Source organism: Mesitornis unicolor, unplaced genomic scaffold, assembly GCF_000695765.1.
Source record: "Mesitornis unicolor isolate BGI_N332 unplaced genomic scaffold, ASM69576v1 scaffold5452, whole genome shotgun sequence".
Classification (NCBI taxonomy): domain Eukaryota; kingdom Metazoa; phylum Chordata; class Aves; order Mesitornithiformes; family Mesitornithidae; genus Mesitornis; species Mesitornis unicolor.
The window spans coordinates 79,030-106,555 of NW_010167084.1; the positions used below are offsets into that span (position 1 = coordinate 79,030).

Consider the following 27,526-nt stretch of genomic DNA (forward strand, 5'->3'; position numbering starts at 1 on the left):
AAAGGTGCATTATGCCAAATTAGTGTAATCCACTCTGGGCTCGCTGCACTGAATTCAAACAAGCTTAGAACTGGGCATTTCTTTTCTCCTAAAAAAGTGTCCCCTCCACTTCAGAATAATTCCTTGCAGAACTGTCCTGAGAAACCTTTACATCTCCTAAGGAGTCTCGTCTTGGTTGAAACATAGGTATGCCCAGTGGCAGCACGGCCAGTGCCTCAAGAAGAGACTGCGAAACTCCAGGATCACCTCTATTTTCATGTAGCTCGGGACTTGTACAACTCATTTACTTTTGTGTTCAAGCTAGAATATATTCCAGACACAGCCAAGAAGTGGCAGCAACACTTAGCAAATGTCTCCAGGGATACTTTGTTGGAAATGTTGGTGTTTTGCTCCTGAAAATTGCCTGCCCTGCGTTTGCTGGCACAGTACAGGCATTCACCGGGCCGAATCTGAAATGGGAAAAGAGAGTGAGTGTGTCTGCGTGCACACAGGTGGATTTGTACCAAGGGCTGAGGATAGGATGTCTTGGGACACTCACAGCCATGCTTGGGGAAAGGGCTGGAGAAGAGAAATCCTTTCATCGGTGCTTGCATCCTGCTCAGGCCACCGGTTCAGTAGATCCCTGGTTTAGGGATGTTGGTAGAGAAGCCAGGCAGGGCTGGAAAGCAGAGGGAAGTCTGAAGGTTTAATGCTTCATATCTCTTGTCATCCACAGGAATCCGCTGCTGCACCTCCACTGCATCCCCTGAGGCAGCTTATGGGACCCTTCCCTGGGCGCCTCTGCCCCAGGACACACTGCATGGGATGGCAATGACACGTGGAAAGAAGAGACCCATGTCCCCCATTCCTTGCCTCATCCTTGCAGCCGCTAGCTGCTTTGCCAGACTGAGTGAGTTTTTGTTACCCATTTGTTCCATTTCATGTGTGTTTTGCCTTGAAGCTGCTTAGCATAGGCATGCCTCAAGCACAAAGTTGTTTTCTCTCTCTGCTGCTTCCTCAGTAGCCTTGACCAAAGATCTGGGTTTAAACACTCCTCCAGAGGAGAAGCGGGCACAGTCAGAGTTGGACATCTCTGCCTAGAGGTGCCAAGAAGAAATGGGGCTGGTGTCCTTCTCCAAGCCCTAGGATGGATGTGTAGCTAAGGGGAAGGTGCAGCACAAGCAGAAGTGTTGGGGAATGCAAAATGTGCTGGCATTACATTTTTTTTCTCTGTCCTTTCTTTTGTTGAGTCTCAGAGAGTTTTCTTATTCCCATTTCTTTCTCTCTCTGCAGGTGAATCTCTGCAGGTCACTGTGCAACCTGCCTCCATTGTCCAAAAGCTTGGGGGCCCAGTCAGCCTGGGGTGCGTAGTGGACCCCCCCAGAGTGAACCTCACCTGGAGACTGAATGGGAAGGAGCTGGCTGGATCGGATGAGGTGCTGGGTATCCACATCGAGCGAGGGAAGCTCATCATCATGGCTCTCAACAACCACACTGTGGGGCGATACCAGTGCATTGCTCGTGTGCCCGAAGGAGTCGTTGCCAGCGTCCCTGCAGTGGTCACGTTAGCTAGTGAGTAGCTTCAGCCTCTGCTGTCCCCTGCATTGCTTGGCCCATCACTCACACTCCTTGAGGCTCCTCCATGCTCATTTGTTCACACTGACTTCAAGGCAGGGGCTCCTTTGGCTTAGGCCACTTGGTAGCATTTTTGATGGTGGACTGGCTGTCATGCTGTGGCTCAGCCATGACCCTAGAAGTCCTTCTACCTGTCCTGCAGTGATGGTTTTTGCAAGACCACAAAGAACAGGAAATACCTGAGCAATGGGGTTTGTGTATGGTTGGTTTCCTGACTGTCATGCTGCCTCATCTGGTTGCTGACTTCTTGATTGAGGTTGCGGAAAAGTACTTGCTGGTGCTGCAGGGCTGTTGCCAGCACTGGGTCAGTGTGTGCTACGTTTTGCTGCTTTTCTGACCCGCAGAAAGTGAAGTCGCTTGCCCTGTTTGTGCTGTGATGGGACCTGCACCTTCTCGTGTTGCCCCTGACTTCGTCAAAGGAGCCAAAATACCAGCCCACACACTCACAGTAAGGAAAGGTCTGGCTGTATCTGAAAGCACTTGTAACAGGGCTTTTGTCCTTCAGGGGCAGGAGGCTGTGTTCACCACCACTGCTGTGACCTTGTGGGGGTGTGCTCCCCCTTTCTGGGGCTTTGTCGTCTCCTCAGGAGGTGTCAGTGGCATCACAGCAAAGAGCTGCAGCTCTGAGCGAGGGACTCTGCTCCTACCTCTGAGCTTGCCTGCGCCTCTTCACCACTGCCCCCTGGCATTGGCAGCAGACCAAGGAGACCTGTGCATGGGAGGGAGCATCTCAGAGTGGGGAACCTAGCTGACGGGTGCGTGGTTTTGGCCAGATGTTATGCTCAAATGTGAGAAAGTGCTGTATTTGAATGCATCTGAGAAGAGGCAGCCCAGGGCTGCTTAGAGATGGGGGGTTAGGGGGGCCTCTGTGTGGACAGCCCTTGTTCAAGCAATGGGAAGTCTGATCTTTTCGGAGACCCTTGCAGTTTTTGGTGGAGCGAGTGTGTGCAGAGACCGCCATTTCCTGGCAGTGACAGCCCCCAGGAGTGGAAGGGGCTTCATCTTCAAGGCAAGGGGGAGTTTGGGGCTTGGTCTTAAGAAAATGAAGAAGTGAAGATGTTTGTGCAGAGTGGGGGCTGGCTTTGCTTTAAAGCCAAGAGCTATTGGATTGTCACTGACACATTAATCAGGGGTGAAATGTTTTGGCCAGGCTGGGTGGGAGGAGGAGGCAAGGGAAAGCAAGGAGAGGATTGCTGAGCTCTGAAGCAGGGTGGGAGGGGTTGTCACGGGGCCGAATCTGACGGGGGATTTGGCCTGAGCCCTGTGCCGAGGTTAAATTTCGGAGAACACATTCCAGAGCAGAAAGGGGGCTGTGTGCGCTGGTGGCCTGATAGAGGGAAGGAGAGGAGGGGAGAGGTGGATGGGATTACCAAGGGCATGGTTTGCATTTAGGAGCGCAGGGTGTGCACAGCTCCCCAGCCTGACCCATTCCTTCTTAGGCTGATCCCCTTTCCTTTTTTTTCCCCCTCACCCCAACCACCGCCCCCAGCTCTGTCTGCTGGGACAAAGCATGGCTGTTTGACCTATCGATCTGCTTCGGTCTAGCATCAGTGGTGGGCGGGAGACAGGGCCCAGAGCACCAGCAGGTCCCACCATGTCCCTCGGGACGAACCAGAGCCACAGCTGAGCAGTCCGTCAGTCCTCTCCAGGAGCCAAATCACCTCCAGCTACCGGATTGCAACTGGGGATGAGGGTGCAGAAGAGGGGGACTCGCCCAGTGCCTGGGTCCCTGCCGTGGCAAAGGTGCTACCACTGAGGGGATGCCAGGAGCACCGTCCAGTGGAACTCACGAAACGAGAGCCAGAGGTTGGATGGACGAGGAGCTGATCCATTGTGGAGCACCCTTGTGCTGTGCTGCCTGGGTCTCTTGTCCTCAGGGGGAGCTGGGGATGGCAGAGGCAGTGTCCCACGCACCCAGAGAGCCTCGGGCGATAGATAGCCCCATCGTGGGGAAGGCTTGGCAACTAAGTGAAGAGGGAGAGAGGGCAGCCCAGGAAAGGCTGAAGGTGTAGGAGGGAAACCTTTTGGGGTGGTTCAAATAACCAGTTTCATGTTTGTAAGCTTGAGGCTGCTTGCAACAGTGGCTTTACAGTGGTCTGAAATAACAGGGGGCACTGATTTGAGGTGGAACCGAGTCTGAAAGCTATGGTAGCAGATGTGCCATGGGCTCTCACTCCTGCTCCAGACCTCCTCTGCAGGGCTGGTTCAGTGGGGACCGTGGTCCTGGGGGTGGAGAGGGAAGCCACTGGCATCTTGGCATTACAGTTGATACATCTCCTCCAGATCAGCTGCTGGGCTGAATGAAAACCCTCTGGCAGTGTTAGCCTCATCCAAAAATTATTTTGGGGAACCAGGGGGAGAATACAGTGTGAATGAAAGCAGTGGGGCAGGGAAGGGGGTGTAGAAATGTTTTCGAGGTTTAGGTTTATTTTAAAAGAGGACCTGGAGTCATTGGAAAAAGTGTCTTGCTAGGTTTCAAGGGATGTAAATAACTTCATCTGGCCAACTTTTAGGCTCTTCCCTTTCTCTCTACCTCCTTTGGAGGAAACACCCTAGAGTGCCTGAGGCTGTGCGTGCCCGGTCCCTCAGGGCCTCCTTGTGCTTTGCTGACAGTCAGCAAACAGATAACCATTGCTGCTGCGCTGGCAGCCACAGCGTAGCCTTGGGACCGATACCTCCTTCTCCTGTCTGTGGCACAGCAATGCCAAGTCCATCTCTGCTCTCTCTGGCTCAGAGGGCTGGTTGAAACTAGCATTTAATTCCTCCAGCTGTTGTATAGCCAAGGGGTGGAGGGAGGAGGGCTTTGCAGAAAGGGGAAGATTTCTTAAAGCAGCAAAAGGAGCAGCACTTCAGGCGTTACTCGGGCACTTCTGAGTCCGGTTAGAGCTGACCTGGTGTTCCATGACCCCACACTCGACCTTGGCAGCCCGTGGCACATGGATGCAGGTAAATCCCTGCCGATTGCTGCTGGCCTGCCATGCTGCACAGGATCAAGCTCTTCGGCCTGGCAGTGGTAGGCTGGAGTCCAGCACAGCTTGAATGGATGGGGCAGGGGTATTCCTAGTTTCCCAAGCCAGGCCCTTAAACCTCCATAAGGCTGAGAGCTGCAAGAAAGAGAAAGGTATTTTCTCTGTCTGGTTGCAGGTGGCAAATTTGCCATCAAGCCAGAAGCCCAGCTCCAGCCCCTCTCCTGAGTGGAGTGCTCTGTGAGGAAGGTACGGCTGCAGTGGGCTCTGGTAGGGCCAGATAAATCCGCCAGGGACACGAATGCGGCACTGTGGGCTGGTCCTGCAACAGCAAAAGGTTTGTAAGGTCAAGAGCCCTTGGTGGAGCTCACTGGGCAGCTGAAGAGCAGGGCTGGAGCAAAGCCAGCAGGCAGAGGTGGCCAGAGCTGTGCAACGCGCAGCATTCAGCTGTGTGTGTGGAAGGTCAGTGCAGCGACCACAACAGCGAGCCTGACCCGGCCAGATGTGACATTTACAAACGAAAAACCAGACGAGAGGTGCACCACAGGACCTCCACCTGTTCCAGTGTATCCCACGTGGCCAGGGACGAGAGGAGTGTGGGGTGCCTGTGTCCCAGGGGTGCTGTGGGACACGGGAGGCCCATTGCCCCGGGGCTGTGTGGGCACTGCAGTGAGGGCAGCCCTTGGCTCTGCAGCAGCAGCGGGGAAGCTGGGCCTCAAGCGCATGGTGCTCGCTCGTGGGCAGCGACCCTGCGCCAGGTCGGGCTGGGCATCCCCTGAGAATTTGCATCTGCTTTCTGAAGACGGCCACATTCATTTTTCTCAGCCTGGGCCTCTCGTCTGATGGCTCCCAGGAGGGTGGCTGTGTGTTGGAAAAGCATTTACTGAGCAGGCGGGGGGGGCTCGGACGCCGGGGACAGAGGTGGCGTGAGGAGGGGAGAGAAGGAAAACACAGGTGGTGCTGCTTGAGCCAGCGGAGCTGTGTAACGGGCCTGGGGCAACATGGAAGAGTGGGGCACAGAGAGGGGGCTGCACCTGGGGATGCTTAAGCAGGGTGGAGGTTGAGGGGCTGCGCCTGTCCCCTCACAGTGGGAGGGGGCTGGTGGGGACAGCACCGGTGCCCAGGCTGCTGTGGTGCTGACTAGACAGGGAACGAGAGCCACAACCCTGGGCTGCTCTGACAGCCGACGGGGGATTAGTGGAGGGTGCCTTCCCCCCGGGCTGGGGAACCCCTGTCCCCCTGCTCATTCCCCTTATGGGGGTCCTTCCCTCCCTCACCCTTCACTGTCACCCTTCACTGTAGCAGGGAGTACTTTCACCTTGAGGGCTGGCATTTCATTTACTACTGCTTCTCCAAAGTTATTTATGGTCTCCCATTCATTTAATCCGCTCTGTCTCGCCTGCCTTGTTGCTTGGCCCCCAGCCCTAGGATTCAGCTGGTTTCCCTCTGTGATGACAGCGACGCAGCTGACCCTCCCTGCACCCCGGCTCACCCCATCACGCCTCGGAGCAGGGCGCAGATGGACACAAGCACTGGCTTTTGGTTGCACCCCTTTCTAAACAAAGAAAAAGAGGGAACTGAAAAAAAAAGGGGGAAAAAATCAGCCCTGTTCTCCTGGCACAGCTGGGATTGGCAGTGCTCTGTCTGTCTGTCCACAGGACCTCGTGGCCGGTGGCTGGTGGGATGAGGACTTGATGCTTCCCTATGATCAAGCGTGTCTTTTAAGGACAAGGACATGGGCTGGCACGTCGGGCGCTGCCGTATGAAAAGGAAAACCCAGCCAGTGGAGAGGGGATGTGGTTTCTTCCAGCTGTGGCGGGAGTTAGACCCGGAATGCAAATTGCATGTTAGACGTGGGGCAAGGCTGCTGCCAGCTGGGCAGCTGAAGGGGCGAGCACTGCATCCTGCCAACCACTGGCCCTCTCCTCCACCCCTCCCTGCACTGCCTGGTGGGGGAAGCATTTGTGACTCCCCACATCTCATGGGGAGCTCATTTGAAGTCCCTGTGTCAAAACTGTGTGCCCTAGCCCAGCATGTCAGCCTCTGTTTTGCTGTGCTTGTGCCAAGTGCAAGGGGGTGTGTGAAGGGGGATCTCATCCGCGCATAGGGTGTACCCCCACCATGGGGCTGGTAGTGCCCCCAGCCACCCCTCATCAGCTCCCATTGGCATTAATGGTTGGCCGTATGTGCCTGTACCAGCGGGAAGCGGGGCAGTTGAGACCGCCCGTGGCCAAAATCCACTGGCAAATAAAACGGTCTTGTTCACTGTGGGGGAGCAGGAATTTCGGGGAGTAGTTTGGCAGGAAGCTAGTACACTTGCGTATTGGAAAATAGTTTGTCCCAGTGCCCACCTGATGTTTGTCCCCTCTCCCCTGCTGGTTTCTCTGTCAGTGTCCGGTTCTTGCTCCTCGAGCCACCCCAAGGATCCCTTTCCTCCACCCATCTGCAGCTTTGCCCCTTGTCCCCCACAGCCAGGCTGGGAGGGGAAGGCAGGATGGGCCGGGGGTCCTGCTCCCTCCCATGGGGCTGCAGCGCTTATGGCTGTGAGAGCGGTGGGCTCAGCTGCCATCTGGGGGCTGCACGTGAGGGTTCCCTGGCACCAAAACAGCCTTTTCCATCTCCGAGAGCCTGGTGCTCCCTGCTGGGCTCTGCTGGGCTGGGGCCATGGCTCTGCTTTTCCTCCAGGCTCCTGGGCCCCTTCTCCTCGGGGTCTGTGCGTGCATGTGTGTGTATGTGTGCGTGTGCAGATCCCTGCCAGCATTGCTGGAGCCTGTGCCTTGGCTCCGAAATCTTAATTTGGCTGTGATGAATCCAGACCACCAAGGCGCACATTAATTTTCCCGATGCTCGTTTTTATTTTGTTGATCGGAGAAATATGCGTGATGTGGGCAGGCAGACGCTGGGCTCTCATCTATTCTCCACCTCTTTCCATTTCTGTGGCTCTTAGTATTTTATTCCTTGAGCTAATATAAAAAGCAAAGAAGAGAGAATACCCCGCACCCTTCCCCTCCCCAGCAGTAACTTTCGCTGGAGGAGCACGAGGCGCTGCCAGCTTTTCACAAGTTAAGAGTTAACCTTCATCTGGCTTTAATACCCAGTGGAAACATGGCTCCCCTCCTCAGCTTGTCTTAAAGGATTAATCACATTTCTGGAGTTCACCCCTATTCCTTCTTTTTTATTTTTATTTTTTTTAATTGAACGATGCCAAGAAATTCCAGAAGTATTAAGCATGTTCGCTGCAAATCATTTTTATGACATTGCAAAACCTCCCCTTTTCTTTTCAACCTCCTCCTCTTCCCTCAGATCTGAGCCCGGGAACGCTGGCTCCCCAGGCAGCCACCCAGCAGCCCCTCCACACTGCGCTCGGGGAGGCTTTCTCGCCACCTTGCCAAGAGAGCTGGTTTTTATTTAAACTCCATAAAGGATCTTGCTTTAATCAGAAAGTCTGCTTGAGAAATTTCATGTCACTTTTCCGTGACTGTGGGTGGGAGAAGCTTGGAGCCAGAGTTGCCTCTTTGCTCTTGGAGCGCCTCTGCGTTTCCCAGAGAACAAAACCACATTTCTCTGCCTGCCGTCCGCCCGCCGCCAGCCCTCCCGCTCCCCCCAGCTCTCCAAACTGCCCGAGGCTGCGGGCGCCACGTCCCGCCATGGGTTTCGAGGGGCGAGGGAGCTGTTGACAGCGCATGGCCGTGCCGTGGTGACGGACGCGAGGCACTGCCTTAGCGTGGGGTTTTGAAAAGGAAATGCGGTCTCGTCTGGATTTAGCGGCGTGCCGCTCAGGAGAAGTGCGTTAGCGCTGGAGCCCGGGTGAGAAGGGCTGGCTCGAGCCCTGATGCGACAGCGTGACTTGTGACCGACCGTGGGGTGTGCAGTTGTCACTGGTGGTCGCCTGGGCTGCTGCATAGCACTGTAAAAATGTGCGTGCGGGACGTTTTCCTGGCACAAAACCTCCCTCCCAGCAGAGGCTGACCAAGACAAACTTTGGGCTTGCAATGCCCCAGCAAGATTTGCCATCATGCCATGGGAGAGTGGGGACCAGTTTAATCTTCGGGAAGCTCAACAGAGCCAGGCTGGCGTGCTCTCTGCCTTGACAGATCCACAGGGTTTCACCGCAGTCCTCTGCTTCTGCTTTGAAAAACAGGGAAAAAAAATACTAAAAGTCAGTCCTGCTGCTCGCATTGGCCCTGCCAGGGGAGCGACCCCCATCACAGCCTTGGAGGCGGAGATGTGCTGGGCCAGGGTGTTCTCATGGCTGCTTTAGGGTGAGGCAGCTGTGCTGTGTAGAGGTGGTGCTGCTTTTCCTTGAACATCTCTGGGTTTTGAACTGGGGACACTGCTTGGGCACATGTGAAGTGTCACGGTCAACCAACCTGGCCATGAGGTATTTGATGGGAGTGAGAGTGCCCAGAGTGGAGATGGGGACTGCTCAGGCGCCGGAGTTGCTCAGGGCAGCTCTGGGAGCGTCCAGCATTCACACAGCTTCTCCCACTGTGCCACCCGATGTCTGTACACAGGCTGGGCTCCCTGGGTTATGACTACAAGGTTATCTTCTCAGCAGCAGGACGGCAGCCACGTTTGAAATAGCAGGCATCAGAAGGACTGTTTTTGGCCGCCCTTCCGTGCTGTGGTAAGTTGGCTCATTTCGAACTCTCAGGCCAGGATTTTTCGCACCCAGTTTCTCAGCTGTAGAGCCGTCAGTTTCTCCAGAAGCTGTGTTTTAAGTTATTTGTTTTGTAGGAAGGAGGAGGAGAAAAAAAATAAAGCTCTGAAACCAGGCCAGTTTCCCCAGCTGCTGGGGACAGAGCAGTCCTGTGCCGGTACTGCAGTGAAACAGCCCCGGGCCCGCAGGGAGAGGATGAGCTGACACCGGGATGCTGAGCTGGCCACTGAGATGCGCTGTCATTTGCTGTGTCTGCAGATCTCAAAGATTTCAAGTTCGATGGCCAGCATGTGATCGAGGTGGACGAAGGGAACACAGCCGTGATCGCCTGCGACTTGCCTGAAAGTCACCCCAAGGCTCAGGTCCGCTACAGCGTGAAGCAGGAGTGGCTGGAGGCCTCTCGAGGTGAGTGCCGCAGGGGTCTGTCCCCTTGGATCGCCTCCTAGGACCCTCAGTTTTACCCTTCCCTGCCAGCAGTAGCTTTCTTTACCTACTGCCTCCTCATTGTCCCTTTGCTGCTGGTCTGAGCACAGGTTAGTTTAGGGTCTCTGCCAGGTCTCCCCGATGCCCCTGCTGCCTGGGACTGGGGAGCCACCCGTAACACCAGCTTGTGATAAGGTGGAAGGAAGCAGAATTAGGGGATGTGCAGTGTCACTCTTCACTGGGTGTCTCCCTGTGTCCTTGCAGCATTCTTGTAGACCAGCCTGGATAAAGGTGACTTTGAATTCAGTGGAATTCTTAAAATTTGGATCTGAATTTTGCAGTTTTACTCCATCTGCTGCATGTATCTGTGACAAGTTAACTTCACCTTAGGCTCTGTTCCTTCTGTCGTTGCATCATTGCTCCCCCTGATATTTGAACCAAAAGGGGTCATTTCAGTGCTGTCTGTGTCATCGCGTTGTTTTTTCCCTTTCTACTTGTCCACTGCATGTCTTTCAGGAGGTTGGGTAGGAGTACATCTTGTGACCGTGTGGCACCTCCTCTTCTCTCTCCGCAGACAATTACCTTATCATGCCATCCGGGAACCTTCAGATCGTCAATGCCAGCCAGGAGGATGAGGGGACTTATAAATGTGCTGCCTACAACCCCGTGACACAGGAGGTGAAAACCTCGGTCTCCAGCGAGAGGCTCCGTGTGAGACGTAAGCTGCTCTCCCTTCACTGTATGCCTTCTCTGTAGCACTTCCAGCCCTGGGAGCACGTACCAGCGCTCCCGCAGCTGGTTCTGTGTGTGTGTACCAACATTATCCGTTGCTGGGAAAACTCCTTTCCAGTAGCAGAAGCCCTAAGATCTGCTCTTGGGGGCATGTGCGTGCAGCCCTGGGATTGCCGTACCTCCTCAGGATTCGTTCTTGGCGATGGGCAAGCAAAGGCCCCTAGCCCTTCAGCAAGACTGCTTTCCCACCAGTCACCTTCCTTCCTACCCACCTCTTATCTCCCCCTCTCCTCATCAGGCTCCACAGCGGAGGCAGCCCGGATAATCTACCCTCCGGAAGCTCAGACCATCATTGTCACCAAGGGCCAAAGCCTCATCTTGGAGTGTGTGGCCAGCGGGATACCCCCACCACGGGTCACCTGGGCTAAAGACGGCTCCAGCGTCTCTGCGTACAACAAGACGCGCTTCCTGCTCAGCAACCTCCTGATTGACCCCACGAACGAAGAGGACTCGGGGACCTACAGCTGCACGGCTGACAATGGGGTTGGGGAGGCCGGGGCTGCATTCATCTTCTACAACGTGCAGGTGTTCGGTGAGTGCTGCTGTAGCCCTTGCTTCAGGAAGGGCTTGGACTTTCTCCACTGTTTTCAGGGGAAAATACTACTAGAGCTGCTGTACTCTTCCTCTCCCTGGACAAACCACAATGTAAGGTGAACCCCTGCTTGTGGCTCCAGTTTCTAGGAGATGGGATGACTTCTGCCTTGAGGGTGGCAGTTCCTTCTTTCTGGCTCCCACCATGAGCTGGAGATGATGGATCCTCCCTTCCACTGCCGAGGCTCTTGTCATTTGTGGCACTGAGTTTGCTTCAACTCTTCACTCTGTAGTGGAGGACTGGTCACTTCTTAGACATGTTTCACATTGCCATAGGAAAGACATCAGACTGACTTGCTTTTTGCTCTGTTCTGTAGGGACATTGTCTGTGAGGTGGGAAATGTAAGGGATACTACACTGTAGATATTTCTGCCATGCATCCTTCTCCTTCTCACAAGCATTAGGGAGGCTAAGCCTTTGTTTTATTGCATTGCATTTCATCCAAGTGCCGATCTGTTGTTTTGGCACAAGCGCAGTCTTTGCAGGCTCAGTATTTCAGCTCAGAAAAATGGGACTTGTTGGTGGCTGCTGCCACCTGAGAGGGGCAGATGTCCTTGGGCCATCACTCCTTGCAGTTCATGTGGATGCTGAAGGAGAGGTGTAATGAAGTGGACCCTTGTGGGCAAAGGTGGGACCCTTGTGGACAAAGGGAGTGGGATTTGGAGGTGGAGTGGGGTAAGAATCCGTCACGCTGCCCTTATCCTTGCCAGAAAGGAAAGTGCAAAGCCATGACCGTGCCATGCTCCCTGCCAAGTGGCGCTCAGCAGCCGCGTTTCTTCCCCACACAGAGCCCCCGGAGGTCACCATGGAGCTGTCCCAGCAGATCATTCCCTGGGGCCAGAGCGCCAAGTTCACCTGCGAGGTGCGAGGGAACCCCCAGCCCTCTGTCATGTGGCTGCGCAACGCTGTCCCCCTCTCTGCCAGCCACCGGCTCCGGCTGTCCCGCAGGGTGCTGCGGCTGGTCAGCGTGGGGCCTGAGGACGACGGCATATACCAGTGCATGGCGGAGAACGAGGTCGGCAGCGCGCAAGCCATGGTGCAGCTGAGGACAGCCCAGCCAGGTGAGTCCCTTTCTCCAAGCTTGTGACCATTCAATCCCAGAGCCTAACACACATGGAAAGAGCAGTGGGAGCAGAAGAAAATTGGTGTGTAACCCTCCTGCTTGGGTTTAAGCTGCCTTGCTCCCTCCCTTTTACCTGGTACTTTGAGTGCTTTTTTGACTGGGATCTTCATATCTTCCTGTAGGAACAGGTGGTAGCATTTCTGCTTCTAAGTGCAGTGCCATGTGTGCATACTTGAGCTATCTCTACATGAGAGTCACAGGACATCTGGGCATAGTGCCTTACCCCATGGCTTACTCAGCTCTGCCTTTGATGAGGGTGGATTCATCTGGGGTAAAAGAGGTATCACCTCTTTTCAGCATAAGAGGGACTTCAGAGAAGGAGGAAGCCCCCGTGCAGCCAAGGCCTGTTCCCAGAGAGGCCCCAGTGGGGTGTGCTAAGTTTATAGTGGGAGAAGGAGAGATTGTTACCAACACCTTTATGAGTGGCACAGCAGGCAGCACCACCTGGGACCTGATACCTCTAAGGTACCTGTGCTGCAAGGGGTGTATAGCACTGGTCTTCTGAGAGGTTCAAGGGGGCAATAGCTCTGCCTTTACTGCAGACTGGGATGGGCATTTACCCTGCCTCGACACCTTCTCTTTCAGGAGCTACACTCAACCCTGTGCAAGATGCCCAGCTAGGCTCAGCTCAGCCTTCACCACCACCTTCCAGGGACAGCGCCTTAAAGCTGCCCCTGGATAAAGCTGGACTGCCAAAGCCTGGGACAACGCCATTGGCAGCATCTGCGCAGTGCACATCCAACGGGGAGCTGGTGTCTCCAGCCGAGGCCCCCATCATCCTCAGTTCTCCCCGGACATCCAAGACGGACAGTTACGATCTGGTGTGGAGACCCCGGCCTGACAGCAGAGCCCCCATCCTCTATTATGTAGTGAAGCATCGCAAGGTATCACTGTTTCGCCCTGCTCCCATCTTTCCTCTGCGCCGTTCCACAGGCAGGCTGGTGGCCTCACTGCACGTTTTCACACCTCCTGAGCAGGTGCGTTGGGGCAGGGGCACCCATCGCTCACTGGTGTTGCTGGTTGGTGGGACCTCCTCAGCTGCAGCCCGTTGAGGTGTGATGAGCGCAGGCTGTGAGAGGAGGTTTGTCAAGCTCCGAGGAGAGCCCATAGTGGTGCCGGTCTGCCTAAGTACGCAGAGGGCCTATGCTCACACGTGTGTTTCCAGTCTGAAGAGCTTCCACTTTCAATTCCCAGTTGTGTGCTTCCACAAGTAGGAAGTCCTGAGGGCAGATTGCGCAGTGACTTGATCTGCAATGCTTTTGTCTTGGCACAAGCCACAGGGGCACCTCTGGCTTGAAAGGCTTGGGCTGCAGGACACAAAGCGTGCAGCACTGAAGTACGCACGCTCGGTGACTGTGAGGAGCTGTCATAGCCATGCTAAATCCTCTGGCAAGGTCCTCAAGCATCAGCTTTATTCTGAAAGCTGGAAGGCACTACTGAGCGTGTCTCTTGGGTGGTGGCTCAATGTGAGTACATGGTGTACTGCAGAGCCCTGCTTGAGGGCTCCTGTTCTCTGTGGTGCTTCTCAGCACCATGGGCGGAGTGCAGGCAGAGCTGGAGCCCAGCATTTTCTCTAAATAGCAAAGCAATGCTGAGGTAAAAATTTGGGTTTGAAGTGTAGAGCATCTCTTCCTATTTTGCTGGGGATAAGTGAGTTAAAAAGGGGCTTGAATTTACGTGTTTACTGCTCATACATACTCTGCCCTGGTGAGGCCACATCTGGAATACTTCCTCCAATTCTGGGCTCCCCAGTTCAAGAAGGACAAGGAACTCCTGCAGTGAGTCCAGCACAGAGCCACTGAAATGATGAGGGGGCTGGAGCATCTCCCATACGAGGAAGGGCTGAGAGAGCTGGGTCTGTTTAGCCTGGAGGAGACTGAGGGGGGATCTTATTAAAGCTTATAAATATCCAAAGACTGGGTGTCAGGAGGATGGGACCAGGCTCTTCTCTGTTGTGCCCAGTGATGGTATGAGGGGCAGTGGTCACAAACTGGAACACAGGAGGTTCAACTTAAACATAAGGAAAAACTTTTTTACTGTGAGGGTAGCAGAGCACTGGCACAGGCTGCCCAGAGGGGCTGTGGAGTCTCCTTCTCTGGAGACATTTAAAACCCGCCTGAATGTGTTCCTCTGTGACCTACTCTGGGTGACCCTGCTCTGGGAGGGGGGTTGGACTGGATGATCTTCAGAGGTCCCTTCCAACTCCTCACATTCTGTGATTCTTTCTGTGATTCTGTTTTCTTTGGGTAGGCACAGAGTTGCAGTAGAGAGGCAGGTTTTGCTTTGGGCTTTGAGTATATTCCAGAACTAGCATGTTTTGGATTCCCAGTCACTGCAAGGAACCATTTTCAATTTTATGTGAATATATATATCTGTTTTCCTGGAATTGTTTGATTATGTGGACATTATAGTATAATAGGAGGCTGTTGTAATTCTTAAATATCCTTGATTTCTTTCTATACAAACTTAAGCTGAAGGTTTCAGCTAACCATCTCTTTAAAGAGGCCTTTAAAACAGAGGCAGAAGATGTCAACACAAGAACACAATATGGCAAGCTTAAAAAAAAAAATTATTCCAAATGCTCACCAGACTATTGGCTCTGGTTGTCTGCCAAGAAGAGATTTGTTCCCCAGTGGAGTATCATGTAACTACCAGTTCTGCCTGCGATCTCAGCTTGCAGGCTGGAGTTTGTCCATATTTTATTTGTTTTTCAGTGCTTCACCTGGAAGGGGCTGTAGGGCAGTGGAGGTCACCGTGGGTCAGTGCAGTTTGCAGTAATATGTTTTCAGTGTAGTCCAAATTCTCAGCTGGAGACTCTTTCTTGGGATGCTTAAGGATTGTGTGGAAAGGAATTAGTCCAAATAACCCTTGAGCTTGTTTAGAAAGAGTATTTCTATCAGAGATCCTTAGGATCAAGTTATCTAGTGATCTGTTTTTGACATCTCTGACTGGAAAAGCATGCGTGCAGAGAGGGAAGGAATCAATTCAGCAACAAAAGAAAAGGCTCTTTGTGTGAAAGATGGCTATAAGGAAAGTAAACCCCACTGACAGGAAGCTTGCATTTGTACTGGACAAGGGTCTGCTTCTCCTCTGGAAAATCTCTGTGGATGTCTCTTTTCCCCTGCTTTTATGCTGCCCCTAAAATCTTGGCCGCTTGCAAGCAGTCAGATGCCACACAGCCATTATCTTTGTTTCTCCAGAATTTCTCCTTTTCTTTCCTGAATATGAGCAGACTTTAGGGCTCCCCTCCCTGGCCTCACAACTCCTTGGGCTTAGGAGTAAAAATAAAACGAGGCAGGCATTAATCAGTCAGTGTCAAACACTTGGAGAAGATGAATGATACGGCAGAGTCTTGGCATTTCCGTTTTGTTGCGTTGCCTGCACTGCTAATGCTTCTTTCGGCACCGGGTCACTTCAGCGCCCTGCCTGTTTGCCTCCAAAAATATTATCCTTACAGCTGGGGAGAAGGAAAAAGGTCCTGCCTTCCCTCCCCCTCTGCATGAGGCATCGGGGCATCACCGAAAAACACATGGTGTTTCCAAGCCTTTCTGGGGGCCACAGCCATACAGAGTCTTTTCCCTGCAGAAACCTCTGCTCAAACATTACGGTTCCTTATTTCAGCCAGAAAGCCCCAGCAGTGATGCTGAATAAAACTGGATAAAAAGTTGTTAGTCAGATGATTTAGGTCCAGATGACCAAAGTGGTGTCCACGTACCTTATACCATGGAATATGATGAGGTGTCTCAACGAGCAGCTCAACAGCTGGACTGCAGGAGAGATTTGGCTCCTGAAGCAGACTGAGCCTCTGGCTACTGCTGGCCATTGTGGCCATGCCTGCTCCAGAGCTCTGCGCACATTGAGAGGCAGTGGTATCTGAGGGGAGCAGCCATCAGGACAGGGCTGAGTGAACCTCCAGGGTCAAGAAAACACCCTGGTGCTTGGTGACTTCTCCTGCTTAAACCTGAACCCTTCAGCTTTGTGAAATCAGGCTGGAAACATCTCCCTCCTTTGCAGACAGGGAAGTGACCCCTGGGTAAGGAAGGTAGCCCTGGTTGATGCACAACCTGTCAGGAGAGTTTCTGAGTTCAGTGCAGGTAAGAAGCCCATCTTGCCCCCACATTTGTGACCCCTGCGTTTGTCTCTTAGCAGGTCACCAATGCCTCGGACAGCTGGGCAGTGAGGGATGTCCCAGCCTCGCAGCACCGCCTGACCCTCACCAGGCTGGACCCAGGGAGTCTCTATGAGGTGGAGATGGCTGCTCACAACTGTGCTGGCGAGGGGCAGACGGCCATGGTGACCTTCCGGACTGGTAAAGGTCAAACCTGTCCCTGGGTGTTTTGCTCTGAGTCAGGGTAGGACCCCTCTGAGTTCTCCCACCCCAGCCCTGAGGCACAGGCACCACCCTTAGCACAAAAGGGCAGTTACTGCTCTGGAAACCCTTCTGCCCTCAGCTTAGAGCAACTCTGTCAGAAGGGAAGGTGGAGGATGGGATTGAAATGGGATGGTGGAAAATCGGGTCTCCCCTTCTGCCTGGGTTGGAGTAAGTCTCTTCCTCCCTCAGTGTCTTAGTTGGACACCTGCAGAACCGTAAAAAATGGGTCTGGGGGGGATGTCAAGAGGTCATTTAATTCCTCCTCTGCCTGGAGACAGGATCAGCCTGTGGGGGTTGTTCCTGACAGGTCTCTATAATCTGCCCTTAAAATCTTGTCTTGCACTAAATCACACTTCAGTCCTTCCCATGCAGCCTTCTTGGTGCCGAGCTGTCTTTGCCACTAAAAAGATGTTCCAAATGTCTATGCTAAGTCCCACTGTCCCCTGGCTGCTTTTCATGTCTCCAGCAGGTGTGGGGAATGGCATTTCCTCTGTAGCAGCCTTCCCCATGGGAGTGGGCTTGCTCACATCTCCCCTCAGGTCCCCATCCAGCACTAATTGCTACCTTGTCAAGCAGAAATCTAGCAACAGTTCAAGAAAACTGATTAAAAGTTTTAGAAAATTAAATATGAGGGAGACCTATTAACAGTTTAGCAAACCAGCCCCTTTAGCTTTAGTTCCTGCCTGCAGGTTGAGTGCTTTGAAACCCCTAGGGATGTTTGAGTCTAGAGAGTACTTACCTCGGCATCATGGCTGGGAATATTTTCTTTGCTCATCTCAGCAGAAATCAGCTCTGAGCCATGTCTCCATGTCACTGATACCACCTCTCGCTTCTGCACAGGCCGGCGCCCCAAACCAGAGATTGTTGCCAGCAAAGAGCAGCAGATCCAAAGGGATGACCCAGGCACGAGCACTCAGAGCAGTAACCAGTCCGACAACAGCCGTCTGTCCCGTAAGGCCCTTGCTGAATTGGGCAAGGAGGGAGGGCAAGGGGTGCTGGATCCCCAGTGGGTGGCAGTGGCCAGGCTGTGCCGAGGTTGAAGTCTCTGCTTCAAGAAGACTGTGCAAGACTGTGCAAAGCTGGGTGGGTAGTCTCTAGCTCCTGATGAGGAGAGGTCCCTCTCAGACACACCTGCTACAACACTTGGCAGGCAGTCTCTCTTAGGAGAGCAGGCTGATCCCACTGCCTGTCCCCCCCATTAATGCCAGGACTTGTCAGAAACTGTGTCTCTTGCTGAGTTTCACATGGAGGGTGCAGAAAGCCCTGCTGTGGAGCCTGTGAATGTGGGATGCACAGGATCAAAAAGCTGCTGTGCACCAATGGGTGCTTGCAGAATGTGAGGGAGAAAGAGGGAAAAAAAAGTCCCTACAGGCCCTGGCATCCTCCTCTCTCAGCCAAGCCCTGGCAGGGGGTAGTTACTCCCATTCTGGGGGTGCAGGGTGTTCCATTTGGATATTTTGCTGCACTGGAGAAACATCTTCTACACTGAAAGAGTTACCAAAGACTGGAACAGGCTGCCCAGGGAAGTGGTGGAATCACCATTCTTGGATGTATTTAAAAGCCATTCAGATATGGTGCTCAGGGACATGGTTTAGAGGTGGGCATGGCAGAGTTAGATAACAGTTGGACTTGATGATCTTAAAGGGCTTTTCCAACCGTAACGATTCTGTGATCCCTTCCTTACTGGTTACTCCAAGTCATTCTTTCCCACCTTGTGTCTGCCATTACTACTATTCACCAGCACCATTATCCTTTCTGTGAAATTCTTTCCTTCAATCCTTATCCTTTCTGTGAAGTCCCCTCCTTTAGTCCCCCACACTGACTCATATGTTGCCTTTTCTCCCATCTCCACAGCTCCATTCATCTCCTTCCCTTCCATCTTTTGATTGTTTTCTTATCAAATTAAATTGCTACAGTTCAGAACTTTTCCCTGTTTCCTCCTCAGGGGGTTCTTCTCAGTCTCCTCCTGCTCACTGCTTCCACTTTTTTGCTCTGTCTCCAGCCCTGCATCCACACCTTTCATTGCTCTCCCTCCCACGATGCACGTACACACTTCAAACCTTGTCTCATCCTTGATTTGGGAGCAGAGAAGGAGCAAGATGCAAGCAGGAGTAAAAGATGTTTGCAGGGCACAAACTGAAAGGAGTGGGGATTTAGGGGTGCCAGCTCTAATGAAGAGACAAAAAGTAGAGAGTGTTTAGGACTTAAAGAGCTTGTGGGTGGGTGCCATGCAGGTAGTCCTTCACCTACACACCTCTGAGCTACAGGATCCTCTAGACAGGGCAAGAGGAATGCGTTTCATGTCCTGATGCCCTTCTGTGCCCCTTGCAGCTCCAGAGGCACCAGACCGTCCAACCATCTCCATGGCATCAGAGACATCTGTCTACGTGACCTGGATCCCCCGTGGGAACGGCGGGTTCCCCATCCAGTCTTTCCGTGTGGAATATAAGAAACTGAAGAAGCCAGGAGACTGGGTCCTGGCCACAAGTGACATTCCTCCCTCACGCCTCTCTGTGGAAATCCCAGGCCTGGAGAAAGGTAGGCAGGTGTTCCCCTCCCTGCGTCCTGGAGGTCTGAGGAAGGCTGTGCGGTCCCTGTGGGGTGGTTAGCCATCTGTCACCTCATGCTTAGCCCTGGTGTGGAATATAAGAAACTGAAGAAGCCAGGAGACTGGGTCCTGGCCACAAGTGACATTCCTCCCTCACGCCTCTCTGTGGAAATCCCAGGCCTGGAGAAAGGTAGGCAGGTGTTCCCCTCCCTGCGTCCTGGAGGTCTGAGGAAGGCTGTGCGGTCCCTGTGGGGTGGTTAGCCATCTGTCACCTCATGCTTAGCCCTGCCATGTGCGAGCAAAACAAAGCCCCCCCAGCTGCAGCCTTAGGTGCATGGGGAAAAGCTGCAGATGCTTCTCCAATTTCTCCAGCTGCAAAGACCACCATAGATTTGACCTCCCTCAGGGAGGTATTACAGGATATAGTTACTAAAGGCATTTGGTTTTGCCATTTACTAGAGAGGATAGAACTTTCCTTAGCCACAGGCAAGACAGATGAGCACACAATTCCCATCACACTTCACATGAGAAAAGATGGCATCACTGAGCTGGACAGCTTAAAAGGGCAGCATATCTACCTCAACTTAAAGACCAGTAAAACTATGTTTGGGTAAAAATTATGTAGGCTTTGAGCTTTTAACTGATGTTTATGCACTTAATTTCCATGTAGTAGAGGAAGGACACCTTATCATACTTGCTTTCCAGTCAGGGCATCCTTTTAGGCATCTCTGGATCCACCCACACATCTTCCAGAACTGCTACCTGACCTGTGGACCATCTACTCAGGAAGTGGGGAAGGCAAATAAAAGCAGGCTCCACCTAGCACATGGCTGAAATGTGGCCATTTAGTGCTTGTACTCTGATTAAAACCTCTCTGTAGGCTCTCTGCCTTCTGGAGAAGATGCAGCCACTCTCCACAGTGAGACCTGTGCTGAGTCTTGGAAGACTCCAATCTATGCAACTCTTTTATTTCCCATTTTCCCCCTAGGTGTGTCCTATAAATTCCGTGTCCGGGCACTGAACATCTTGGGAGAGAGCGAGCCCAGTGCGGCATCTCGGCCGTATGTGGTGTCTGGATACAGCAACCGAGTCTACGAGCGCCCTGTGGCCGGGCCATACATCACCTTCACAGATGCCATCAATGAGACCACCATCATGCTGAAGTGGATGGTAAGGTTTGTAGGGGTGGAGATCTCTGAATATGCAGGAAGCAGGGGTGTAGGTGCTACCTTTTCAGGTTACCACACTGGAGCCTGTCACCAGCACAAATGGATCTGGGATACAATAGCTCCCTCCAGTGAAGGGGGACTGGGCTTGGGCCACATAGAAGTGGGGGAAGTCAGACAGCCTAGGAAACCATTTTTATCCATCCAACCTTGTACAGAGGAGGTATTTCAGTGGATAACCTCAGGGCCTTGACCATTTTGTTCCACAAGCACAGTTCAACAACAGACAGGGCAGCTGCTTGCTATCCTGGCCCAGCTCCTGAAATCCTCTGTCTGTCCCAGTAGTTTCCAGCAGATATGTCCTTTACTGTCACTTGCTGGGTAGCAGCCCTGAGTGCTAAGAATAATTTACAACAGTCCACCCCAGAGGATTTTTAGGAATAGGAAGATGTTTTGGATTGCAAGCCCAGATCCAAATGTTTTCAGCAGTTCAGAGCTTCTTCAGAGGGACACATTGCTCTCTTCTCTCCTAGCTGCTTCTAGCCAGAAATAGCTACAGTGTAAGATGGGCTGTTCATTTAAACACAAACAGTAGTTGATAAAATACTGGGTGAAAGACAGCAAGAACACTTGGAGCTGGGACAGTACAACCCTGGATGGGGTAGGAACAGAGCTGTCTTCAGAAACACAAGAATCCTGCGGTCACCAGTTTGTAGCAAAATGCAATTTGTCTGGAAGCCATGAGCCTAAGAGTCAAGGTGAAGGTGTGCTTGTCCTTGCCCAGCAGAGCTGCTGTAGTTCAGGATTTGTTTTCTCTGAAGCATTGGCTGTGGCTGCTGAGAGGGAGCAGAGTACTGGATACTTGGGGTGACAGGACTGGACTCATGGCTTGTCTGTTTCCTGAGAGAAGCAAGGTGTGGGAGTACAAAACAGCACCCAGCTCTTGGAAGGACACCCTTACTGTGCCAATACAATGGCAATGCAAAGAAGATCCCCCTGCTGGGTCTTCCTCCTGTCCCATTCCTTTTAACCCCATGAGTACAATACGGAGCACAGACATCTCTGCTAATTTCTGCTCTTCCATTCTCTGTAGTACATCCCAGCCAGCAACAACAACACTCCCATCCACGGTTTTTACATCTACTACCGCCCCACTGACAGTGACAATGACAGTGACTACAAGAAGGATGTGGTGGAAGGTAGGAGATTTTGGGAGACTGGTCCCACCTGGTGGGTCCTCCTGGAAGAGTAAACAGCCAGAAGGAGCCCTGTGCACAAAAGGCTGCTGCTATCCAGGGCTGCTTCACCTTGCACTGCTGCAGAGCTGGGCCAGCTGCGTGTTCCCCAAGGAAGCTAACGGCACCGTATGTGTGTTCTGTCCACAGGAGATAGGTACTGGCACTCCATCAGCCACCTGCAGCCAGAGACTTCGTATGACATTAAGATGCAGTGCTTCAACGAGGGTGGCGAAAGCGAGTTCAGCAATGTGATGATCTGTGAAACCAAAGGTAACCAGCTTCACAGGGCACCTTTGAGAGCACAGCCTGCTGCCTTCCCTGCTCGCAGCTGTCAGAGCACAGCAAGGCAGGTACCATCCCTGCCTCACAGTGCGCCATCCAGGCTCAGGCGATGCGATGGAGACAGCACTGGAGAGAAGCGGCATGGCTTTGTTGATGCTGCTGTTCAGCATGTGTATATACCCATAGCCCGTACCAGTACTCACAGACCCCTTGGGCAGAGTCCATTGCAGTTGCCTCCAAAGTAGTATTTACCTTTTGTTTTCTTAAGTGTCACATAGATTGTGACTGGAAGCAGAACTTGCCCTTGCTGTCCCAGACTCCTGTGTTTGGTTATAAGCAGGTCCCACATTGTGTTCCAAGCAGCTGCACTGTCACGATAGGAACAGCATGAAGTGCAAGTGGGCGTTTTGGAGGAGCCTTTCTCCTTTTCTCCTTTTGCTTTATCAGCGCAGAAACCTGGCAGATCTGTAAGCCAAGCACCAAGTTTTTGTCTGTACTGCAATGTGCATCAATCTAGGAAATCCTCTGTTGTCCAGGAACCCTTCTTTAAAGCCACTGTAGAAGTCTGTCCCCTTCAGAGCAGCATAGACATCCCTGGAGCGGCCTGCCCTTCCACTTGCCATGTCTGTGTCTAATGCTCTCTCTGTTCCCTTCCCAGCTCGGAAGTCTCTTGGTCTGCCAGGTCGTCTTCCACCCTCCACAGTGCCCCCCCAGCAGCAGCCCCCACTCAGTGGTGGGCACAGTGGCCTGGGGACAGGAGCCATGGTGGCTCGTTCCAGCGACTTGCCATACTTGATTGTAGGCATTGTGCTGGGCTCTATCGTACTCCTCATCGTGGCCTTCATCCCCTTTTGCCTTTGGAGAGCCTGGTCCAAGCAAAGTAAGGGTTCTGATTTACAAGATGCGCTCTGCCCTGCGGGTTAGATTTGACCCTGGATGTAGTTGGGTCAAACACCCAAAATGTGAGGACTGCACATTCTGGGAAGCAGGGAGAGGGTGGGCAGAGGCCAAGTCCCAAATTTTCTGTGGAACCCCATAAAGACAAAGGCCAACATTTGTCTCTTGCCCTGCTTACCTTGTTAAGAAGGAACCCTGGGACTAGAACAGGGGGAAAGGGGCACTCCCTTTGCCTTCCTGTAGGGCCCCTTTCCACCATTTGTCTCCAAGGGTGCTTTGGGTGCCAAAATAGCTGCCTGATAGGACAGCCTAACGCTATCGTTGCTGGCAGCTCACCTCAAGGAGCTCAGCTTTGCCTTTGCTTTTGGCCTCAGACTTCCTTTTTTTTCCATCTGCAGAGCAAACCATCGACATGGGCTTCCCAGGAGCTGGGCTACTGGTATCATCCTGCCAGTACACCATGGTGCCTCTGAGGGGCATCTCTGCTCCTCGTGCCAGTGGACATCCCTATGTTAATGGGCAGCCCTATGCCAATGGGGCCCATCTGAATGGCATCTGCCCCTCTGCAGGAGTTGGCTACGCAAGCACCAAGCTCCGAGATTACTGTGCAGATGAAGTGCCACAGGTATGTCCACACCTGTGGTTGATGGCTGGTTTGACATGGGCTGGAGGCCACAGTTGCAGTGAGAGGACTTCTCCAGACATGGCTGACACCACCTTTTGCAGCACGTAGAAGTGGCAAGACTGACTCATTCTTAAAAGAGATTTCCCCTTTGTAGTGGAGTCTGAGACATGGGAGGAACAGGAAGATCTCCAAAATACTGGTGAAGAGGTGGTTTCTTGGGGCAGTGGCTATAAGTATGGAGGAAGCAGGGAGTAAAGGCTACTCTTACAGGAGTGGTTCCTCTTTCTCCTGAGGAAAGCTCACAGGGACTGTGAGGACTCTGTGTGTAAATACTAACAGAGGTCAAAGCAGTGCCATAGCCGAGACTATAAATTGGTTATCATCCCCTATTGATTCTGCAGTAAGCGTGAAGTGAGTTTTTCAGTGCTCAGTTCCACTCTGTCCTCTGTAGCAAAAGAAACAGTTTCAGCTTGCTCTGCCTTCTGTTGTAAGAGCTTCACCAGTCTGCCCCATGGCCCTGATCCCAGATCACCACCTGCCTCTTAACACTGCTTTGTGGCGTTGCTCTGCTAAGAAGCTTGCTCTCTCCTTCCAGTCGCACGAGGAGACCAACGCCTTGCTGCAGGCGAGAGTGCTGCAGAACGTGAGTTTTTTCAGTGCTCAGTTCTACTCTGTCCTCTGTAGCAAAAGAAAGTTTCAGCTTGCTCTGCCTTCTGTTGTAAGAGCTTCACCAGTCTGCCCCATGGCCCTGATCCCAGATCACCACCTGCCTCTTAACACTGCTTTGTGGCGTTGCTCTGCTAAGAAGCTTGCTCTCTCCTTCCAGTCGCACGAGGAGACCAACGCCTTGCTGCAGGCGAGAGTGCTGCAGAACGGGAATGCCCAGCAAGACTACCAGCCCTCCAGGTTAGTCCTGGCTTATTGAGGGGAGGGTAGAACAGCCCTGCAGGGCCTGCAGGACTCCTTGTTCACAAAAGCTCATCCTCAGCATGCTCCTGTCTGTCCCAGTTCACTTGGGAAACAAAGCTGTGCTCCATCATGAGGCCTTCTTGGTTTAAATTCTCTCTTTGTACAGCTCATTCCTCTCGTGGATTGAGGGAAGGATAATTTAATTTTAGAGATGGCCAAGACTACTTCTGCCTGCCCTCTTTCCTCCTCCTGCTCCTAAGTGGGAGACTGAAAAGTAGGATCAGAGAAACTAGCACCTATGACTGGATGCTGATAAACAGCTGCCCCAGAATCTAGCCAGAGTCCAAATGCAGGTGCTTTGTGTCTCACTGTTTGGACCTGAAGCTGTTATCCCATGCTCCCTGGGATGCACTGCTCCTCCCAGCTCCTGTAGCACTCACTAGATTTTGAATTGTGGGTACCAGGTCCCATGACATCATTCCCTTCCCACAAGTACATCCTAGTTTCTGCTCTCCCTCTCATTTAGGAAGGCTGTGTCATTGCGTTGATGCAGCTGGCCGAGATGTTACACAGGTCATCTCTTTCAAGGAGAAAAGATCTGTGATAGTACTGAACCTCTTTGTCTGCTTTCCTAGATTGCCCAACTCAAGAACAGAAGACCGCTCTTTCCTCTACAGCCTCCCAGATGACTCCACTCACCAGCTTCTTCCGCCACAAGATGACTGTCCTCACCTTCAAGAGCACTTCGTTGGCTTCCGTCATCCAGTGATGGGCAGCAAAGTGGGAGGCCCTAGCCTGGATGCTCGACGGGATCCCCTGTTCCACCAAGGTTGGTGGTCTGGAAAACTCTTGTTTGCTTCATCTCATTGTTTTAGGCTGATCTTAGAGAAATCTTACTGTAGAGCCTTTTTTGATGGCTCTGTTCATGCTTGCTTCCATGGTGCAAGAACAGTTTTAATACTGCATAGGACAGCAGCACAGAAAGGCCACACTAGCAGCTGGGGACTGTAAATTGCCTCAAGGCAGTTTTAGAGGACAGATTTCTTATTTCTCCAAAAGCTTGAGCTGAATGCTGCTGGAAGGGCGTATACCCACCTCTAGCTGCAGAGACACTGTCCTTTAGTCCTTCTTAATTTTGCATCTTCCAGACTGCCAGTAAAACAACAAGGTCCCTGAAAAATTATGTGAATCCATCTCCCTAGGATCTGATCCATTGATCAACACCTGCAGGATAGATCAAACTTATTGTGTGCAAGCGCAGGACTTTTAGAATGGTACCTGCACTCAAGAAGTGGACTGTCAACTAGAAAGCTACAGTATCTCTCCTTTCTGTATACCTTGTAATAATTTCTCACTCCTCTGCCTTTCAGGAAGCCCTTGCTGCCTAGGCCTGGTGCCAGTTGAAGAAGTAGAAAGACTAGACTGCTGCCAGTCCAGAGGGGATCTCCATCCCCAGAATGCAGTAATCACATCTCTGGGTCAGGACCTACCAAGACATCTGAACAGCAACCCACCGCCACTGAGGCCCTTAGAGACTCATTCTCCCACCAGCTAGGGACTAAGCTGCTTTTTGCAAAAGACTTATTCTAAAGAGAAAAAGAGAAAGGGTATTTATTTTTGTATAACACCCCTATTTATATATTTATGCACTTGTATATAGATGTATATGTGCCTTTTATACTGCTATGGAGACAGAAGGCATCCTCAGCAAGGTCATAGGAGGGCCCAAGAAACAAGGCAGCAGCTATCCGTGGAACCGGGCTGTTCATCGGAGCACAAGATGGAAACAGCAGCACAACAGACATCGCAGGACATGGGATGCCATCACCAAGATTTAGCACCCTCTTGTAGCGAGGGCTGCATGAAAGATAACGCTGTCAAAAAGGTCTTTTCCTCTCCCCCACAGGAAGGCATGTCCCAGGAACAGGCTCCTGTGCAGGGACTGGAGTTACGCACTCTGCCTCATCAACCTAAACAACCCTTCACGTACACGCCATCTGCAGCCACATATCTGTAAGGAAAAACCCACGCTTTAACATCTCCAATAAAGGCTTTAGTCTTTTCTGTGCCTGGCTGTATGCTCACTCCTCCCTCAGAATGCACCTACTCTTTTTTACATGCAGACACACAGCAAGCAGGACACCTGGGGAAAGCTGACATTTTCCTGCAGTTACAGTTTTCCAAATAGTCACCAACACAAATCTTCTTAATGCTGAGCTCAGGAGAAGAGGGACAGCCACTACCTGTGCCAGTTCAGGGACATAAAACTTCTAGTGAGGAGCATAGCTAGAAGAAATTTTCATTTATCCCCAAGGACAGCTGCATGAGTTTGGTGATGGGAGGCCATACCCAAATCTCTGCAAATTTTGTTTCCTTATTCCCCAACCCCCATCCTGTATCTTCCCAGCTTCAAAAGCTTTCAGCATCCAGGCCTATGGATAAGGGTGTGTTTTGGTGGTTTTTTTTCTTTTTCCATTAAGGAAACAGAGGATGCTCAGCTTCCTAGGGACCCACTGAAAAGACAGGCAGCACAAGTACCATCCATTCAGTTGTGCCCCACCAGGGGCAATTCTTGTGGCAGAGTCCTGGCTGAACATACACCAGTCCAGGGGCAAAAGGCAGGAAGTGGGGAAGAGGAGCAAGAGTAGCTGCAGGTTGTTCAATCTATTTAATTAAAACCTAGCAACAAACCCCAACCCTCCTGGTGCACCCTCCAAAACTTTGCACTGGAATGCAAAATGTGCAGCACAACCCCTCCACTTTGGGGCTGAAGGAAGTTTTCACAGTAAGACAGGGTAAGAGCTGTAAAAGATGAGTACACGCTGCCACCATACCAAATGCCAGAGGCAAAAAACAATAAAACCTGAAAGCATACAGAGCTTGGTGGTCTGTCACTCTGCTCAGGCAGGTGCAAGCCAGTGGAATTACAGGCTGACTCTGCATTCCCTCCTCATGCCAGGTGAATACCACATCCTGCACTACACTGCAGTTTTCCCACTTCTACAGAGCAGAGGCAAGTGGGAAAGTCTTGATTGGCTACATATCCATCTGAGCACTGTAGGCCCAGAGGAGGAAGGTCCCTTTGCTGTCTCCAGACAAACAGCACTTCCCTTCTCCTGTTACAATGGCTCTAAGTAGCTCAGTTAGCAGAGAACTGCCATTGCTGCTAGGATGTTAAAAAACAAAACAAACCACACCATTAAGGCAGACCTCTTCTACCATTTTTGAGTAATGGACCAGATTTGCCCATGTGAAACGCTCATTTCCAGCCTTCAAAAGGTATGCCTTTGAAGAACAAACATACAGATACGCACGCACAC

General features: G+C 52.2%; 1 protein-coding gene across 1 annotated transcript; it reads left to right on the forward strand.

The window, feature by feature from the left end:
• The first annotated feature begins 804 nt into the window (after positions 1 to 804).
• Positions 805 to 25,793, forward strand: BOC (BOC cell adhesion associated, oncogene regulated). Its single transcript, XM_010178554.1, has 18 exons — positions 805 to 889; positions 1,273 to 1,551; positions 9,499 to 9,645; positions 10,238 to 10,381; positions 10,694 to 10,987; positions 11,835 to 12,107; positions 12,755 to 13,053; positions 16,316 to 16,478; positions 17,382 to 17,492; positions 18,873 to 19,079; positions 20,078 to 20,259; positions 21,349 to 21,454; positions 21,641 to 21,763; positions 22,434 to 22,655; positions 23,071 to 23,297; positions 24,124 to 24,203; positions 24,842 to 25,035; positions 25,577 to 25,793. The coding sequence occupies exons 1-18, from the start codon at positions 805 to 807 to the stop codon at positions 25,759 to 25,761; spliced, it is 3,321 nt and encodes a 1,106-aa protein (XP_010176856.1). The 3' UTR covers positions 25,762 to 25,793.
• Positions 25,794 to 27,526: the final 1,733 nt, after the last annotated feature.

Excerpts from the sequence above, each read along its gene's own strand:
- BOC (XM_010178554.1), top strand. The coding sequence starts at position 805 with ATGGCAATGACACGTGGAAAGAAGAGACCCATGTCCCCCATTCCTTGC. Across the intron at positions 17,493-18,872 it reads CGACAACAGCCGTCTGTCCC|CTCCAGAGGCACCAGACCGT; the intron begins GTAAGGCCCTTG and ends TGCCCCTTGCAG. Across the intron at positions 25,036-25,576 it reads GGATCCCCTGTTCCACCAAG|GAAGCCCTTGCTGCCTAGGC; the intron begins GTTGGTGGTCTG and ends TCTGCCTTTCAG.